Here is a 16,141-nt window from a genome sequence, read left to right as displayed (position 1 = left end):
AGGGTGCCTAGCAAGCAGCAGCAGCTGTATCCTGGCTTTGTGTGTGAAGTAGATGGGTCTGATCCTTCTCCCTCCCTGGGGCAAAAGCCAGACCTGCCTCTGCATGCTGCTCCCCGTGGGTGCAACAGCATTCACTGTCTGCATGTTTCGGCAAATGCTGCCATAGAGGAGCTCCCTGGGGTTCATGGCTTGATCCTGACAGCAAGCTCTCCATTTTAGGGGAAGCAGGGCTCAGTTCTGCGTCCGGATCCTCTGCAGGTAGCTGTCTCCTGCGTAGCTCCCAGTGGCCTCCTCCAAGGGTTTTGGGGCGGGTTGGGAGAAGGAGAACCAGGCATTGGCTGGAGCTGGCAGCAGCAGGGTACTGGGCAGGAGCTGGCAGCTTTGCAGGAGCCACGGGACAGGCAGCAGGATGAGCTTTCAAGGCCACTTTGGTACATTATGAGCCAGCGAAGCGACACTCCAGAGCGGCATGTTTGCAGCAGTAGCATAGAGAACTCCAGGTGCCTCCCACAGGGGCAGAGGACTCCCCGGGGTGAGGAGCAAGGACCATGACAGAGAAGGCTGTGCCTTCCCTCGCCTAAGGGTTCCAGCTGCTGGGGCCGGGGGCAGCCCACCTCTGTGGCTCCATGCCAGCAGCAACCTCCCCAGTGCCGGGGCTGCAGGTTCCCCCCGTGGGGCAGGGGCAGTGGGGGGCTGCTGCTCCAGGACCTGCCCCCCCCTCCTGGAGGGACGCAGAGTGACAAAGCCCTGCGTCACCGCTGGGCACGAGGGCTGGGCACCCCCACCGCTATCTGATGGCACCGCCGGCCCCCGGCTGCAGGCTGTTCCCACATCCCGTCGTCCTGCATCCTGCTCACAAACCTCCCCCGGCAGTTCAAACAAGGGCGGTGTGTGGGTGACGCATGGCAGAGCTGGGCAGGGTGTAGGGCCCAGCTGGGTGCCATCCCTCAGCTGGGGACACGGGCAGTGCCAGCGGGTGGTCCCCGTGTCCCGACTGCACACTGCAGGGATGCTCTGGCCAGGATCAGGGGCTCACCCCCAGGGCTCACCCCTGCCAGCCCCTGGCCCAGCCAGGGCTGGGCCAGCAGGCATCCCTGTCAGGTGCCAGGCTGCTCTCAGCCACAAGATTACCTCTGTATCGCGGGATCGATTTATGATAATTGCAGGGGGTTTATTGACCAACTAGGACAGGCTCTTCCTGTCTGTTTCTAGAGATATGTTAAATGCAAACAGAGTTGTAGATCTGGGCAATTTTCCAGCAAAGCGGGGGGGGGGAATGGATGGGAGTCAGCAAGACTTTTATGGTGAGAATCACCTGAGCTGGGCAAACACCGATGCTGATGAGCACCAGGCTATAAAGGGCAGCTCCTCTCTTCTCCTCTCCCAGCGATCCACCACACGCCGTTATTCCTCCGCATCTCCAGATAACAGGTGAGGAAGAGGACTCTCACAAAGCAGCTGAAGCCTTGGGATGGTCACAACTGACTTGGGGGTAAACAGGAGCTGATCCCAGCCCTGACAGCTCCCGAGGACCTGAGCTCTGCGCTTTTCTGCATGGGGCAGGCTGCGATGATGCATTTTTCAGCCCTGCATTGACTTTTGTCGCTGATTCTTTGAGGGGAAGACAAGCTGAGTCTGCAAATTGGCCCCAGTGCCCAGGGATTAGCCCACATAAAGGGGGACTGTGCTGATGCAGCTGATTTGTCTCCCCAGCCCGGGCAGGACTACGAGCTCAGGGTGTGAAAATGATGCCGAGCACATAGTCCCTGCAGCCCTATTGGCCGCGGCTCTGCCTGTTGGTGCTGCTGCTGCCCCAGGTCCTCTGCCCCATGCCTGTGGCAGCACTCTCCTCATGTCCCCACAGAGCAGCTTGGCTCACTCAGATGCCTCCTGCCAAGGCTGTGACTGGTGGGGCCAGTGTGGGCTGGGGACCCCAGCCGTGCCTGGGACATGGGATATGGGCACGGGACAGTGACCTGTGCCAGGGAGGAGAGAGGGAGGCACAGACTGCCATCTCCTCCACGTGGCTGAAAGGGGCCAGATTCAGCCCACAGGGTGGGTTTGCACTCTCTGGGCACAGGTGGCATCTTCTGTCCCCAAGGGACCTTGTGTGACCCCCCTGAGCCTTTACAGGGATCAAGGAGGATGGTGGCAGCAGCCAGACTGGCCCTCCTGCTGCTGGGCTGCACGGGGCTCCTGCAGCCAGCCGGTAAGTCCCACGGCTTGGGGGACAGCTGCTTTTGTAATGAGGACAGGGGGGAGCCATGCTCCTCTCCAGCCAGCAATGCTGGCCGTCCCCCATCCCTCCCCACTCCTCTCGGTCTGCAGCTGGCAGGTACATAAGCTACTGCCCTAACGGCTGGTCCTACTACAAGCTCAACTGCTTCAAGTACTTCCCTGATGTCCGGACCTGGGACGAGGCTGAGGTAAGCCCACTGGGGCACTCAGGCAGACAGGGACTCCCCATCTCCTTGAGGTGCCCCAGCACTGACAGCTCTCTCTGCAGAGGCAGTGCCAGGCCATCGAGGACGGTGCCCACCTGGCCTGGGTGGAGGACCGGCCCGAGGCCATCACCCTGCAGAAAGCCATCTCCTACCACCAGCGCGTGCAGCCCGTCTGGCTCGGGCTCCACTACAGTGAAGAGGTGAGGCAGGGGCTGCAGGGGTGATCGGGGGCTGGAAGGCCACAGAGCCATGCCTCTGAATCTCCTTTCTCCTCACAGAGCCAGGACTGGAAGTGGACAGGTGGGGAAAAGTACAGCACTGCCAGTGGGCTGCCCGGGAATGGTGCCAGTCCGGGGAAATGCGCCGTGTTGACCCACCAGAGCAGTGAGTGCCCGGATCCCACATCCACATTCAGTGCCTGCTCTTGGCTGGCATTCCCCCCCTCCCTCCTCCTCTGGGTCCTGGCCCTCTGGGGGGGCTGTAGTTGGCAGAGCTGGTGCCCCTGTTCTAACTGTGGCCCCCACCAACCCCTGGCCCGTCTCTCCAACAGGCTTCAGTCTGTGGTCCAGTGCCAACTGCACTCAGAAGCATCACTACATCTGCAAGTTCACCCCCTTGCACTGAGCACAGCCTCTGGCCCGTGGGGGACCCCATGCCAGTGATGTTCCTCCCGTGCCACCTCTGCTCCTCTCTGCACAATTCCTAAAAATACATCTATAAACAAAGAAGCATGCAAGTGCTGTGTGAGCTTGGTGCTGGTGCAAAGCCCTGGGCTGGTCCGGGAGGGAGGGAGGCAGGTGCTTCCATGGCTCTCCCAGCTTTCCTGCTTCCAGGGGCTTCAGCACTGCTGGTACTGGCAGAGCTGTTTGGGGATCAGTCCCCAGGAGCTGCAGGGCCAGTGGCTCTCCTGGCTGAGTGCTCGTGTTTGCTCATCCTCAGCCCCCGGTGCCAAACGACAGGTGTCCCTGGGGAGCAGATGAGGGGACAGGAGTGTCACCAGGGTGCAGATATGGAGACCCGGTGCAGGCACGGGGACAGAGCTCCCCCGGGTGCAGACGGCTCCACAGGGATCTGGGGGCTGCGGCGCTGCCCCATGGCCATGTCGACAGCACCACCGGGACCAAAGGTCCCTTCTTGTGTCACTATAACGTTGCCACAGGCATCACGTGGCTGTTTGCTCTGCTGCTTTGAAGATGGCTCTGCCCCCACCCAGCTCAGGGGGTTTTCACCCCCCGGAGCCGCGGCACGTGTCAAACGTGGACTGCGCCCTGGGCAGCACGGATAGTGCCAGCACCAAAGACCTGGCCGCCCTCTGCTCCCTCCCAGGACCTCCCCGATTACCTCCAGGGGCAATCGGGGAGGCCACACAGCGCCGCACTCACTGCTCAGTGACCACAGCTGTGCCGGCGAGCCGTGGGCACCGGAGCTGCCCCCGCCGGGGCTGCGGAAGAGCCGGTCCCGCGGCTCAGCCCCGGCTCCAGCCGAGCGCGTCCCCGGGCTTTGGGGCACAGGACAGAGAGATCTCACAAGCTCCCCCCTCCGAAGCCCCGCTGCCCCTGCTGTGTTGGCTGGCGCTCGGCGACCTTTGAGCGCCAGTGTCCGGCACGCTGATAAAGGCCGGGAGGGCTGTGCCGAGCTGCCCACGCAGTTTATAAAAGCACCACGCAGGGCCCGTCCCGCTTTCCCTCTGTCCCGCCGCTCGTCCTTCCGTCCGTGCAGCGGTCGGGGCGAAGATGTTGCGCTTGGTGGGCCGTGCCGCGCGCTGCTGGGGGGCCAGGTGGGCACCACCAGGGCCAGAACAGGCACCCCGGGGGACCCAGCACCCCGTGGCCTTGCAAAGGGCATGGTGAGCATGCACATGGATCGGGCGGGCCGGAGACGTAGCCAGGGCAGGGGTAGGGAGCTGTCTGAGCTCTTAAACCTTGCTGGGGAAGGGGATCCTCTCCCTCCTCCCTGGCAGCGCTGCCAGGCACAGGGAACTAGTAGGGATTTGGGGTGCTCCCAACCTGGGCTGCTCGCTGGTGGCATCTCCCCAGGGCCACCCCCATGTTCCCAATGCTCGGGGCTACCACGGGACTGCCACCACTCCCTCTGCCCCACAGCCTCTCCAGTGCTGCCGGGACAGGTGCCTGGCCCAAGGATGTGGGCATCCTGGCACTGGAGGTGTACTTCCCTGCCCAGTATGTGGAGCAGGAGGAGCTGGAGCGATATGATGGTGTGGAGGCCGGCAAGTACACGCGGGGCTTGGGCCAGAAGCAGATGGGCTTCTGTGCTGCCCATGAGGACATCAACTCCCTGTGCCTGACGGTGGTGCAGCGGCTGGTGGAGCGTGGGCGCCTCTCCTGGGATGCCATCGGCCGCCTGGAGGTGGGCACGGAGACCGTCATCGACAAGTCCAAGGCTGTCAAGACTGTCCTCATGCAACTGTTCCGTGACTCGGGCAACACTGACGTGGAGGGCATCGACACCACCAACGCCTGCTACGGGGGCACGGCCTCGCTCTTCAACGCGGCTGCCTGGGTGGAGTCCAGTGCCTGGGATGGTGAGTGCAGGCAGGGACTGTGCCATGGGGCTGGATGCTGGGTGGGTGCCATGGAATAGGGGGAGGAGGCAGGAGGGGGCCTGAAACCCATAGATACTCTGGCAAGCTTCAAGGGAAGCTGCTGCCCCTCCAGGCTCTCCATCACCCCCGTTTCTTGCTTACCTTGGCTGTGACACCTGGCATCATGGAACTGGGAATACAAGAGAGCGATGGTGTGGAGGCTTCCACCTGTCGATGGCCCTGCCAGTCCCTGTCTCCTCCCCAGGTCGTTACGCCGTGGTGGTGTGTGGGGACATTGCCGTCTACGCCACGGGGAACGCGCGGCCCACGGGAGGTGCCGGTGCCATCGCCATGCTGGTGGGACCCAACGCCCCACTGGTGCTGGAGAGAGGTCAGTGTCTTGAGACCCTGGGGATGGCAAGCTGATGAGTGCTGTCCCCGGAGACAATGCATTCATGTCCCAGGCCTGGGCAGAGCTGCTCAGCTCCAGCAGCACTGGATCTGCCAGACCCTGCTGGGTACTCCAGGATGCCTGGCTAGCCACATCCCTGTGGGAGGCTGGTGGATGTCAGAACTGGCATGGCAGGCAGCACCCCTGGGTGCTTCTGATTGGGCTCCCTGACGGCAGGCTCTCTCTGTGCCCCCAGGCCTGCGGGGAACCCACATGGAGCATGCCTATGACTTCTACAAGCCAGACCTGTCCTCCGAGTACCCGGTGGTGGATGGGCAGCTCTCCATCCAGTGCTACCTGCGGGCGCTGGACCGCTGCTACGCTGTGTACCGACGGAAGGCGGAGAGCCAGTGGCAGCAGGGTAAGTGGCAGCACCCCTAAGGTGCCCATCCCATCCCCCTGGATGCTGATGGACCCATGTTGCCTTCCAGCCGGCATCCAGAGGCCCTTCACCCTCGATGACTTCAAGTACATCATCTTCCACACACCCTTCTGCAAGCTGGTGCAGAAGTCTGTGGGGCGACTGCTGCTGAATGATTTCTTGGCCTCCCCCAACCCTGACACAGCCTCCGGCCTCTACAAGGGGCTGCAGTCTTTTCGGTGGGTCCCTGTGCCATGTCCCCCACCCCTCAGCCCATGCAGGGATGTGCCAGTGCAAGGTTTGAGCCAGCCTCTCTCTGGGCAGTGGTTTAAAGCTGGAGGACACCTACACCAGCAAGGATGTGGAAAAGGCATTCCAGACAGCCAGCCAGGACATATTCAACCAGAAGACCAAGCCCTCCCTGCTCCTCTCCTCCCGCAATGGCAACATGTACACACCGTCCATGTATGGCTGCCTGGCCTCCCTCCTGTCACAGTAAGTCCCCCAAAATGCTGGCTCAGGGGAGGGAGGAGGTCATTTTGGGAAGGGCGGGCAGACCCTGGCTGGCTGGAGGGGGAGGTGCCAGCACTCATATTCCCCCCTTCTCAGCAGAGACCTGACAATTTCAGTGCACACAACCCCCAGCATGGATGCATCCCACTCCGTGCCATCTCCCTGCCAGCCTTTTCATCCCAGCTTGCTGGAGCTGGGCCAGTACATAAAGCCCTTCTGTCATTGCCAGGAGGATGAAAACCCTGTTGTCATGACCTGCAGAATGAGTGACCCCACGGGAAGGGAGCCATGGGAACAGACAGGCCCTGGGGGGAACAAAAGCCTAGTCCCTGGCACCACTGCACTCCAGGGCCACACTCCCTTGGAAATGTGGCCCTGAGACACAAGGACCCCCCTGTCTGGGAAGGAGGCAGCCCCCTACACTACCCCCTCACGCCAATCTCCTCTAACCCTTCTAACCCCCTGCTCCAGGTCCTCAGCCAAGGACCTGGCTGGCTCCCGCATTGGTGCCTTCTCCTATGGCTCGGGACTGGCTGCCAGCATGTTCTCCTTCCGTGTCTCACAGGATGCAGCCCCAGGTGAGCCCCAGGGGAGGGAAGGACTGGGAAGGGAGGGTGGTGTGGGGCTGTGGGGCCCAGGGCTGCCAGTAGTGCCATCTGACTCGTGGGGTGCCCGTTGCCAGGCTCGCCCCTGGACAAGCTGGTCTCCAGCCTGGCTGACCTGCCGGCTCGCCTGGACGCTCGCAAGCGCGTGGCCCCACAGGACTTCGCGGAGATCATGAAGCGACGGGAGGAAACCCACCATTTGGGTGAGTGGGGCTGGGGGGATGTGACACCCCCGCACTGGGACCCCATGACACCCCTGAGCATCACTGCCCTCTCCCTGCAGCCGACCACGCTCCCCACGGCTCCCAGGCAGATCTCTTCCCCGGAACCTGGTACCTGACGCGCGTGGATTCCAAGTACCGCCGCGAATATGCCAGGAAGCCCATCTAGAGGGGACTGGAGGGGTGAGCCCTAGGATGGGGGATGCTCTTTTTACCACTGTCATCCCTGCTCATCTCCAAATCCGGGGCTGCCTTCTGTGGGAAACGTCAACTTGGATGACTGGGGAATGTCCAGTGGTGCCTCGGGCCCCAGAGCTGGTGGAGGCTGCGGCTCTTCTGCAAACACCTGGGCAGTGCAGGGGAATAAAGGTGTGGATAGGAGGGGGCAGCAGCTCGGCTCTAGCTCCTGATCTTGAGTGCTCTCCTCCCACCCCAGGACACTCCTCTTAAAAACTGTGGATCTGGATCGCAGCCCCTTACAGGATTTATCCCACGGGCACCCAGCATTGGCCACCTGCCCCATTAGACATGTGGCTCAATAACCCCCATTATCCCAGGATGGGAGTGTGCCCTGACATTTTGGGGGAGCCAAGTAAAACCCAGCCTCCCAGTCTCCAGATTGGGGGTGGTAAGAATCCATTTTCCCTGTGAGGTCACTAAAGTGAAACATCCTCATGGCAAACCCCAGGGGCAGGAGGGAGCAAGCGACGCAGGGGCTCACGGGAGGGCTCATCCCTCTTCCAGCACTGCTCTCTGGGCCATGTCCTGGCACGGGACTATGGCCAGATGGGACCTCTGCAGTGGCAGAGACCTTTGCACCCTTCAGCAAACAGCAGCAGGGTTGGGGAGTGGTGAGGGCAGGAGGGAGGGGATTTGGAGTTGAGGACAAGGGACCACACAGACAATGTATCACATGCTCTCTCCTTCTAGACCCTTTATTGAGTGTGGGGCCACCCTAAACTCAGTGTGGGAGTCAAGGACAGCTGGCTCCAATGCTTCCCCAGCTGGGGGAGGGTCCAGGTGCTTCGGCCATGGGGAGAGTCCTTGTTGACAGTTGGGGTCTATAGCAGGTGGAGCTGGAAGATTTCTGTGACACATGGCTTCAGCTCGCTGAGGTTGGACAGGGGGGTTGAGAGCCCCACAATGCTCCACTGCTCCCCTCCCACTGTGCTGGAGCTGTGGTAGGACTGGAGCTGGACCCCCATCTTGCCCAGAAGCCCTGGGGAGGAGGAGAGGGGTTAGGGACCACAGGCTGCCCCACAACCCAGCAGGGAGCTGAGCTCTGCTCACCCCAACACCCCTCAATGGTCCTTTCTTCCCCCACCCCAAGTCCTTTGCTCCACATCACCCAACCCCCTGCCCAAGCCCCCCATCCATCTCTCCTGTCCTTGTTGTTGCAGGGGCTCAGCTCTGGTTCAGATGCAGGGCCCCCCCAGCCCTGCTCAGGGCTGGTGCAGGGAGCTCACCCGTCAGCGTGGCCAGAGCAGTGGGATCGGAAGCTTTGGCTCTGTAGATGAGGAGAGGGCCAGACAGTGGGGCTGGCTGCTTGAAGGTGGCCCCGTTGATCTCCCGCAGCACCGGGGTGCTGCCCTGTACTGTCCCTGTCACCCGGTGTGGGGTGCCCTGCAGGGACACCTGCACCAAGCCAGTGCTGCTGTCGGGCTCAGGGGCCACGTCGCTGTGGGTGGTTGTGACCTGTCAGAGACATGTGGCTGTTCAGTGCCCAGGTCCTGCCTGTGGCAGGGTATGGGGAAGGGATGTCCTCAGAGGCACACCAGGGAATGTCCCCCAGCCTGAGTGCTGCATTAGCAGCCTTGTAGGCTGTCCCCAGGCTCATGCCACTTGGCGAGGAAGGGCAGGGTCTGGATGCACCAGGCTGACTGTGCAGAGGCCGAGTGTCCACACACCTTCAGCCCAGCCTCCTGGGCCAGCAGCATGGCATTCACCAGGGTCACCTCCTTCTGTGTCCCTCCAGCCAGCATGCCCGCGGCCACGGCAGGTGTCAGGTAGCTCCCAGCCTCCCGCAGGGGTGTCCCTGGGGTGCAGGGAAATGGCAGGTGTGGATGGGCCAGCAGCAGAGAGGTCAGCCCCGCAGTGGAGCAGCCAGCCTGGAGCTGATCCTTCCACAACCCAATCCATCCACCTGTCCCTACTCCCATCCTCCCACCCATCCATCCCCACACCCCCCTGTGCTCACATCCCACCCTCAGGCAACCTCCTGTCCATCCTCTCTCCTGGCTGCCCTCCCACCCATCCAGGCCAGAGGTCCCTGCACACCCTTCCTGCCTGGCTCACCTAGGGTGCAGACCTGCATGCTGCCCTGCACTTGCTTGCCCACCATGTGCAGCACCGTGCCCAGGGCCCGGGCCAGGGCAATCCAGGGCTTGGTCTGGGGTGCAAAAGCCTTGGTGAGAGCCTGCGCATTAACCTGTGAGGAAGAGCAGGGTGAGCAGTGAGAACCTGCCAGTGAGTGCCCTGGGTTGCTCCCAGTGCACCTATGTGTTACAGATGGGGAAACTGAGGCACAGAGGTGAGGTGCCCAGTGGGGGGACTCACTACACCAGTCAGCCCCTTCCCCGTGGCCATATCCACAATCTGCATGGCGATTTCCTTGCCGCAGCGGCTCTGTGCCTCCCGTGTGCTAGCACCCAGGTGTGGGCAGGAGATGACATTGGGGTGGTTCACCAGGTCACGGTCCTTTGGAGGCTCCTGCAGACACAGTTCCATCCTGCATCAGCCCCCAGCACCCATCTGGAAACTCAGAGTGGGGGCCATTTACCCTCCTTCCTTTACAAGGAGGGAAGCTGAGGAGGGCTGTGCCTGGTCCCAGTCCCGCAGGGTTTGCTGGGCTGCCTTGGCCTGCCTTGGGCAGAGTTAAGGTGATGCTGAGACAAAGCAAAACTCGGGAGGTTCCCACAGCCCAACTCACCTGTGTGAAGACATCCAGGGCAGCCCCGCCACACTGCCCCGACTGCAGCGCCCGCAGCAGCGCGCCCTCATCCACGATGCCACCGCGGGCACAGTTCACCACCTGCACGCCACGGCGGCACTTGGCGAAGGTGCTGTCATTCAGGAGCCCTGTGAAGGGAGGGCTGTGAGCAGCAGGGGTCTGCCCTAACTCTCCCCAAATGTCCCTGCGCCGGTGCTCACTCCATACCCGTGGTGGAGGGCAGCAGTGGCGTGTGCACTGTGATGAAGTCGCAGCGGGGCCAGATCTGATCCAGCGGCAGCTGCTCCACGCCAAAGGTGGCTGAGACTTCGGGAGTGATGATGGGGTCGTAGCCTATGGTCTGAGGCAGAGCGGGCACTCACTCCTGCAGCCTGGCGCGGTGGCTTTGGCTGAGCCGGGGTGTCCACTATCCCCATCACTCCTCCTGGCCCCATTTCCTTACCTTCATGCCGAAAGCCTGCATGCGGGTGGCCACCTCCCTGCCGATGCGTCCCAGCCCCAGCACAGCCAGTGTCTTCCCGTTCAGCTCCATGCCCATGTACTAGGGTGCACAGTGGACCATAAGTGAGCACACCCCACATGGCCACCCACCACCCAGAGGTGCTTCACCTGCCTCCTACCTTCTTACGGTCCCACTTGCCCTCCTTCATGGAGGCAGCTGCCTGTGGGATCTGCCTATAAAGGAGGCTGTGGTCAGCATGGGGCAGGGGGCTGCAGGGTGCATGTCTGTGCCCCCCTCCTGCCCTGCACTTACCTGGCCAAGCACATGATCATCCCACAGGTGAGCTCCGCAGCGCTGAGGCTGTTCCCAGTGGGTGTGCTGGGAATGGAGAGTGGTGTTACTTGTGCGTGACCCGGGCTGACAGGGTCTGCACACCGTGAAGATGGAGATATGCAGGGTGGTGCTAGGGATGCCACGGGTGGGGATGGCACCCTACTGAAGCTTCCCCTGCCTCCCCAGGAGCACAGGCAGGGATGTCCCCGCACTCCTGCTCTTACTTCATGACCAGGACACCCTTCCTGGTGGCTGCTTCCACGTCCACGTTGTCCACACCAGTGCCTGCTCTGCCCACCACCTGCAGCCTCTCAGCTGCCTCCAGCACCTCAGCCGTGACTTTGGTGGCCGAGCGGACGATGAGTCCATCGCAGTCCTAAGGAGTGACAGATACGGTGAGTGGGACCAGGGCCAGAATCCGCCGTGCGAAACTGGCCGGACTCTTGCATCAGACGGGAGGCGGGGACCAGTCGAGGGGGTCCGCTGCCACCCGGGACCGGCCCGCTGCGCCCACCCACCCATGCACTCACCCACCCACGCGTGGGTGCAGCCCTGCCTCACCCGGATCTCCCGTAACAGCTCTTCCTTGCTCAGCCCGGGCTTCTCCTGCACCCGGAGCCCGCCGGCCTCCAGGATCTCCCGGCAGCAGGGGTCCAGGCTTTCGCTGATCAGCACTTTCTGCAGCTTCCCCAGCGCCATGGCGCGACCGGCCGGGACGGGAAGGGACGGGACGGGGGTGCCGGCTCTCTCCGCACTCCGCCGAGAGGCTTCTGCTGCCCCTCCGCCGGGCTAAAAGAGCTGCGAGTGGTGCACGTTTTTCGGGCTCATTGGGTCCCGTGTCCATAATCCCACCTCTTTCCCTTCCCCTCCCCGCCCCAGCCCGCCCGGGCCCCCCCTCATCCCTCCCGCCCCCGACGGGAGGGAGGGAGGGAGGAGGCGGAGGGTGGCAGGGCCTGCAAGGGGCCGGGCCCCCCAGCAGCCCCAGAGCGAGGGGAGGGTGTGCCCCAGCAGGACCCCGTGGGTTGGGGAGCCACGAAGCCGGGGGGAGTGGGGGCAGGGTGTCCCGACCCCGCGCACCACGTCCTTGCCTCGGATTCCCCGTCCTGCACATCCCAGCTCAGCGAGGCAGGAGGGGAATGGCGGTGGCAGCCACGATGGTGCAGGTCGCTTCCCCACAAGCTGGGGGTGCCGCTGGCAAGGAAGCAGCCTGACTCCAGCCCATGGTGAGCCCGGCCATGCCCTTCCCAGTTCGCCCAGGAAGGGGGTTCCCCAGACTCCGCAGCCCAGAGGTGAGGCAGTGCCATGGCCCTTGTCCATCCCCAACATTGCACTCGCTCTTGAGCAATGCCCCGATAAGGGGCTGGGGGCACAGGGCCCTGGCCACTGGCTCCCAATGACGTGGGGTGCACGGGAGCCACCCAGAAAACGCCCTCCATGGGGCAAGAGCTGCGTGGCTGTGTCCAGTGACCTTGCAGTGGGAAGTGCTGACTCTGGGGACACAATTGTGAGGGGTCACCATGGGACCAGGCACTGCCCAGCATGCTGGATGGTGAGGGATAGAGGGTCTCCCCTTGCCCATGGGGCCAAACTTTCACAGGGCACTTGGACCAGACACACCCCAGGTCCTTCCCATGGGGAGCTAGGTCTTTCTTCCAGCACTTTCCATACAGTGGGAGTGGGCAGAATGGACACAGTGCTCACAAGCTGGGTCCTGAGGGGACTGAGCCCTTCCCCAGGCTCTTCATACTGCGGCAGCAGGTCTGGACCAAACTGCCCTGTGTGAGACCTGGGTGGCCCCAGAGGCTGTTAAACCCTGCAAAGCCCAAGAGATGGGCAGACAGGAGGTGGCTGGGATGGGATAACTGCCCTCACCATAGGCAGCACAGCTGAGGTGGGGGAGCCCAGTGCTATGTACACCCTGGAGACATGTAGGGCCTGGCACTACCCATACACAGCACTATGCACACTGCAGCCACAGCCAGGGAACAACCATGACGCCAGAGTGGGGAAAGTCCAGGGCAGCCAACACAGGGGGAGAGAGGCGGTCAAGGGCAGCGGCTGCTGAAATCTGCAGCACGGTCCCAAAACAGCCCCCAACACAGAGCAGTGGGAGCCGGCGGCCAGGACGGGGCTCCCTCTCACAGCCTTACATGCTTGGGGCGCCCACACCGCGGGACCTGAACACGGCCCACGGCCCCGCAGCCCTCGGCACAGCCCTGAGCCAGCCCTCGGCTCCGTTTTAACCGTTAGGACCTTGCTCAGGGTGCCCGCCGACCCGGCATCCCGGCGCCCTGCTCCCCGTGCCGCCACCGTCTGGGCTTGCCCAGCGCCTCCGAGGCTCCTCTCCCACGCCTGTGGCATTGCTTGTGCGGAGGCCACGCATAAGCCAAGCCACTGCTGCCGCTGGGATCGTATTTGCTGGCTTTTCCCGGGCTGTTGGTGCCCTCTCCTGGGTTGCACGTCCAGAGGCACAGCCCTACAGCACCCCAGCCCTTGCCGGGGGCCTGCTGGGACACGGGGGGTGCTGGCGGCGTGGCAGTGCTGGCAGACATGTCCCTCACACCCTGCCCTCCAAGGGAGCCAGCTGGAGGGGACTCAAAGCTGGCAGGGCCAGCAGAATGGGTGCCCTGGGGGACATGGGCTGTGGTGGCTGATGAGGCATGACCACGCTGGAGTGTGGAGTTTATGGGGGGATGGCACCCTTCTGCTGACCCCATTAGTACCAGGTGTAAAGAGTAAGAAATTTGGCAGAAAATAAAACCACTTGTGTTCCAGCTGGTTCTCGGAGATCAGAGGGGCCGGAGACAGCTGGGCTTAATTTCTGAGTATAATCAATTTGGCACTATAGGTCGTGTTCAACAGGAACTTCCACAAGCGCAGATTCACATATTATTCAACATATTGTTCACATGTTAATTCAACACCATAGGTCTGGTTACATTCCACAAGAGCCTTTGTGATCACAGATTCATAAGTACTGCAGTTTATTGAAGCAGCAGAAATACAGATATGGAATTGGCATTGAAAAACTCACCAGTTGCAATAGAGCTCCTACTGTAACAATAATGTTGTGTTAACCAGGGTAATGATAATAATAACTGTACACTTACCAAGAAACTTACCAAGAAGTTGGGGGAGAGAGAGGAGAGTAGCCCATCACTGTCTCCAAGGCATTTTTGGGTCTTCCTCCTAACCAGGTAAAATTTCTACCCTGCTTATATACAGCCCAATCTTCTTGCCCTACTCCACTGTTATGTAGAGCATGATCTAAGTTAAGAGTTGAGTAATACAGTCATACAAGTGGTAGCATGTACTTCACTAAGCTTATCAGCATATGCAGGAAGTGTATTTTAATATTTAAATTACCCTTAATCAGAAAAAAGTACTTTTTTGGCCACGGTGTCCTTTACATTGCTGGTTGTATGACTTTATTCTGTTCATCAGAGCCAATGCAGGACCATCCCGTCTCCACAGGACCTCCTCCTTCAGTCAGCTCATCCTTTATTGGCATCATCTGTGCATCTATTCCATCCACACAGGTAACACAGGGAGTGCACAGTTTAGGCCATGGATAGTAACCCCTAGCCCTTGCCTGGGTCCTTGGTCATCATCTCACATCAGGGTCCTGGGTGGGCTCTGCTTGGCAGCAGGTGGGAGGGCCATGGGGGACAGCTGGGGAAGGGGATATGGGGGTGCAGGACAGAAGGGAATGGGGCCAAGCAATGAGGGAGAGGGCAGGGGCAGAACTGGTATTGGAATGACAAGCAGGGAAATTAATTAGGGGGGGTCAAAGGGGATTGAGGTTATTGGAGTTGGGATGGGGAGTGGCAAAGGAGAGCAAAGGGAAGGGGTGGGGGAGATGAGGGATGTTATGGTGGGATGAGATGCAATGGTGGATGTTCAAGGGGGTTTATGATGGTGGGGTCAGGGGGGATAAAGGGATACAGAGATGTCCCAGTGGAGAACTGGGAAGTCATTAGAAAGCAAGTGAGGATGTTGTGGAGCTGGAATGGTACATGGTGAGGGAGGTTTATGGGGGTCTGGGAGTGGCAAAGGGGATTTGGGGGTGTCAGGTCTGGGATGGAGGCATCCAAGGAAGGGGGTGACAAGGAGGACTGGGGGATAACTGGGGTGACAGGATGGATGGTTGGGGGTGCCATGGGGGATCTTGGTTAATTAGGTGTCTTTTGGGTAGACTGTGAGGTTGGAAGAAGGATTGGGGATTTGGAAATCATGAATTGTTTCTAGGGGACTGAAGTGTGAGGAAGGATTGGGGCTCAGTCCAGAGGGACTGGCCGGAGTGGAGGGTTGGGGTGGGGGCGGATGTGTCAGCCGGTACAGGATGGCTGGATTGGGGAACTGAGGAGACGAAGGGGGGATGGAGGGACCAGGGAGAGGGCGGAGGGAGGGAGAGGGAGGAGACGGAGCGAGGAAGGACATATGGGGGGGCAGAGGGAAGGATAGAGGGAGGGAAGGAAGGATGCGGGGTCAGAGAGAGACAGGAAAGGATGGATGAAGGATGGAAGCAGGGAGGTGGAGGAGGGGATTCAGCGGCGGGCGGAGCCGGCCGGTGCCGCAGAGCCGCCTCCCCGGCGCACGCTGGGGCGGCTCGGCGGTGCCTGCGGAGACCCGGCGGCTCGGCCCGGTGCCACCGGTGGCCGGCCCGGTGCTGCCCGGCCCGGCGCGGCGGAGCCCGGCGGGGCAGGATGCGAGCCCCGCGGCGGAGGTGAGGAGCGTGTCCGTGCGTGCGGGTGTCATCCGCGGGTGCGCTTGTCCGTGGGTGATGCGGGTCGGGATGTCCGTGTGTCCCGGGCACGCGGGGGGGCTGCCTGTGCCTGGGACACCCGTGGGGGCTGCGTGTGCCCACGGCAGGGCTGTGGTGATGCCACGGCAGGTTGAGGCCCAGGTAACCCCCGGCAGCAGTGTCGCCGGGATGCGGCTGGGATGCGGGAGATGCGGGTGTGCTCCTTCGGGGAAGTGCGGGGCGGGAACCCCCTATCCCAAGCCCCATTCCCTTGGGCCGTGGGTGTCCCTGCCTGTTGCTGTGGTCCTGAGGGCTGGTGCTGGTGTGACAGGGCTTTGGGACCCCGGGCTGGTGGCTCACTCGGCCCTGCACTGGGCAAGCCCAGGAGCGCTCCTGGGCACCCCGGTGAGGGTTTTGAGGGAGCCACTGCTGTGTGTGAAAGGGACAGGGGTCCCTCGTCTAGCACTGGTGGCACACTGGTGTTTGCTGCCCTGTGACGTGGGGACCTGTGGGTGTCAGGGCAATATGTGCGTGC

At 61.9% G+C, this 16,141-nt stretch overlaps 4 protein-coding genes across 6 annotated transcripts in view; 3 read left to right on the top strand and 1 right to left on the bottom strand.

Annotated features, from left to right (window-relative positions):
• The first annotated feature begins 1,287 nt into the window (after window positions 1-1,287).
• REG4 (regenerating family member 4) lies at window positions 1,288-3,172 on the top strand. Of its 3 annotated transcripts, none has more exons than XM_064664008.1 (6): window positions 1,288-1,431; window positions 2,134-2,209; window positions 2,329-2,426; window positions 2,507-2,644; window positions 2,723-2,828; window positions 2,995-3,172. In XM_064664008.1, exons 2-6 carry the CDS (start codon window positions 2,146-2,148, stop codon window positions 3,066-3,068), a joined length of 480 nt encoding a protein of 159 aa, XP_064520078.1. In that variant the 5' UTR covers window positions 1,288-1,431; window positions 2,134-2,145; the 3' UTR covers window positions 3,069-3,172. The 3 variants fall into 3 exon arrangements, with proteins under 3 accessions (XP_064520078.1, XP_064520077.1, XP_064520079.1); XM_064664007.1 differs by having other exon boundaries at window positions 1,330-1,431; window positions 2,081-2,209; XM_064664009.1 differs by having other exon boundaries at window positions 1,383-1,431; window positions 2,102-2,209.
• An 886-nt stretch (window positions 3,173-4,058) lies between these two features.
• Window positions 4,059-7,528, top strand: HMGCS2 (3-hydroxy-3-methylglutaryl-CoA synthase 2). The gene is made up of 9 exons (XM_064664376.1): window positions 4,059-4,290; window positions 4,547-4,986; window positions 5,252-5,377; window positions 5,634-5,798; window positions 5,869-6,037; window positions 6,123-6,293; window positions 6,783-6,889; window positions 6,994-7,119; window positions 7,200-7,528. Exons 1-9 carry the CDS (start codon window positions 4,178-4,180, stop codon window positions 7,304-7,306), a joined length of 1,524 nt encoding a protein of 507 aa, XP_064520446.1. The 5' UTR covers window positions 4,059-4,177; the 3' UTR covers window positions 7,307-7,528.
• A 518-nt stretch (window positions 7,529-8,046) lies between these two features.
• PHGDH (phosphoglycerate dehydrogenase) lies at window positions 8,047-11,718 on the bottom strand. Its single transcript, XM_064664374.1, has 12 exons — window positions 11,424-11,718; window positions 11,087-11,238; window positions 10,842-10,907; window positions 10,708-10,762; window positions 10,530-10,628; window positions 10,295-10,427; window positions 10,067-10,215; window positions 9,694-9,846; window positions 9,433-9,565; window positions 9,045-9,172; window positions 8,604-8,832; window positions 8,047-8,356 (listed from the first exon to the last, which is right to left on the bottom strand). Exons 1-12 carry the CDS (start codon window positions 11,559-11,561, stop codon window positions 8,199-8,201), a joined length of 1,593 nt encoding a protein of 530 aa, XP_064520444.1. The 5' UTR covers window positions 11,562-11,718; the 3' UTR covers window positions 8,047-8,198.
• Window positions 11,719-15,355: 3,637 nt separating this feature from the next.
• The window catches only part of LOC135418754 (myomegalin-like), a 35,504-nt gene continuing 34,718 nt past the window's right edge, over window positions 15,356-16,141 (top strand). The window contains exon 1 of the mRNA XM_064664354.1: window positions 15,356-15,588. Coding sequence (XP_064520424.1) covers window positions 15,371-15,588 — 218 coding nt within the window. The 5' untranslated portion in view covers window positions 15,356-15,370. The remainder of the gene's footprint in view (window positions 15,589-16,141) is intronic.

Source organism: Pseudopipra pipra, chromosome 9, assembly GCF_036250125.1.
Source record: "Pseudopipra pipra isolate bDixPip1 chromosome 9, bDixPip1.hap1, whole genome shotgun sequence".
In the NCBI taxonomy this organism is placed as follows: domain Eukaryota; kingdom Metazoa; phylum Chordata; class Aves; order Passeriformes; family Pipridae; genus Pseudopipra; species Pseudopipra pipra.
Note: the sequence above shows the minus strand (reverse complement) of the source record. Positions and strands in the feature narration are given on the sequence as shown.

Coding starts and splice junctions, on each gene's coding strand:
- REG4 (XM_064664008.1), top strand. CDS start 2,146: ATGGTGGCAGCAGCCAGACTGGCCCTCCTGCTGCTGGGCTGCACGGGG. Junction 2,210..2,328: donor GGGGCTCCTGCAGCCAGCCG/GTAAGTCCCACG, acceptor CTCGGTCTGCAG/CTGGCAGGTACATAAGCTAC. Junction 2,645..2,722: donor GGCTCCACTACAGTGAAGAG/GTGAGGCAGGGG, acceptor TTCTCCTCACAG/AGCCAGGACTGGAAGTGGAC.
- HMGCS2 (XM_064664376.1), top strand. CDS start 4,178: ATGTTGCGCTTGGTGGGCCGTGCCGCGCGCTGCTGGGGGGCCAGGTGG. Junction 4,987..5,251: donor GGAGTCCAGTGCCTGGGATG/GTGAGTGCAGGC, acceptor TCTCCTCCCCAG/GTCGTTACGCCGTGGTGGTG. Junction 5,799..5,868: donor GGAGAGCCAGTGGCAGCAGG/GTAAGTGGCAGC, acceptor GTTGCCTTCCAG/CCGGCATCCAGAGGCCCTTC.
- PHGDH (XM_064664374.1), bottom strand. CDS start 11,561: ATGGCGCTGGGGAAGCTGCAGAAAGTGCTGATCAGCGAAAGCCTGGAC. Junction 10,763..10,841: donor ATGATCATGTGCTTGGCCAG/GTAAGTGCAGGG, acceptor CCTCCTTTATAG/GCAGATCCCACAGGCAGCTG. Junction 10,216..10,294: donor ACTGCTGCCCTCCACCACGG/GTATGGAGTGAG, acceptor CTCCCTTCACAG/GGCTCCTGAATGACAGCACC.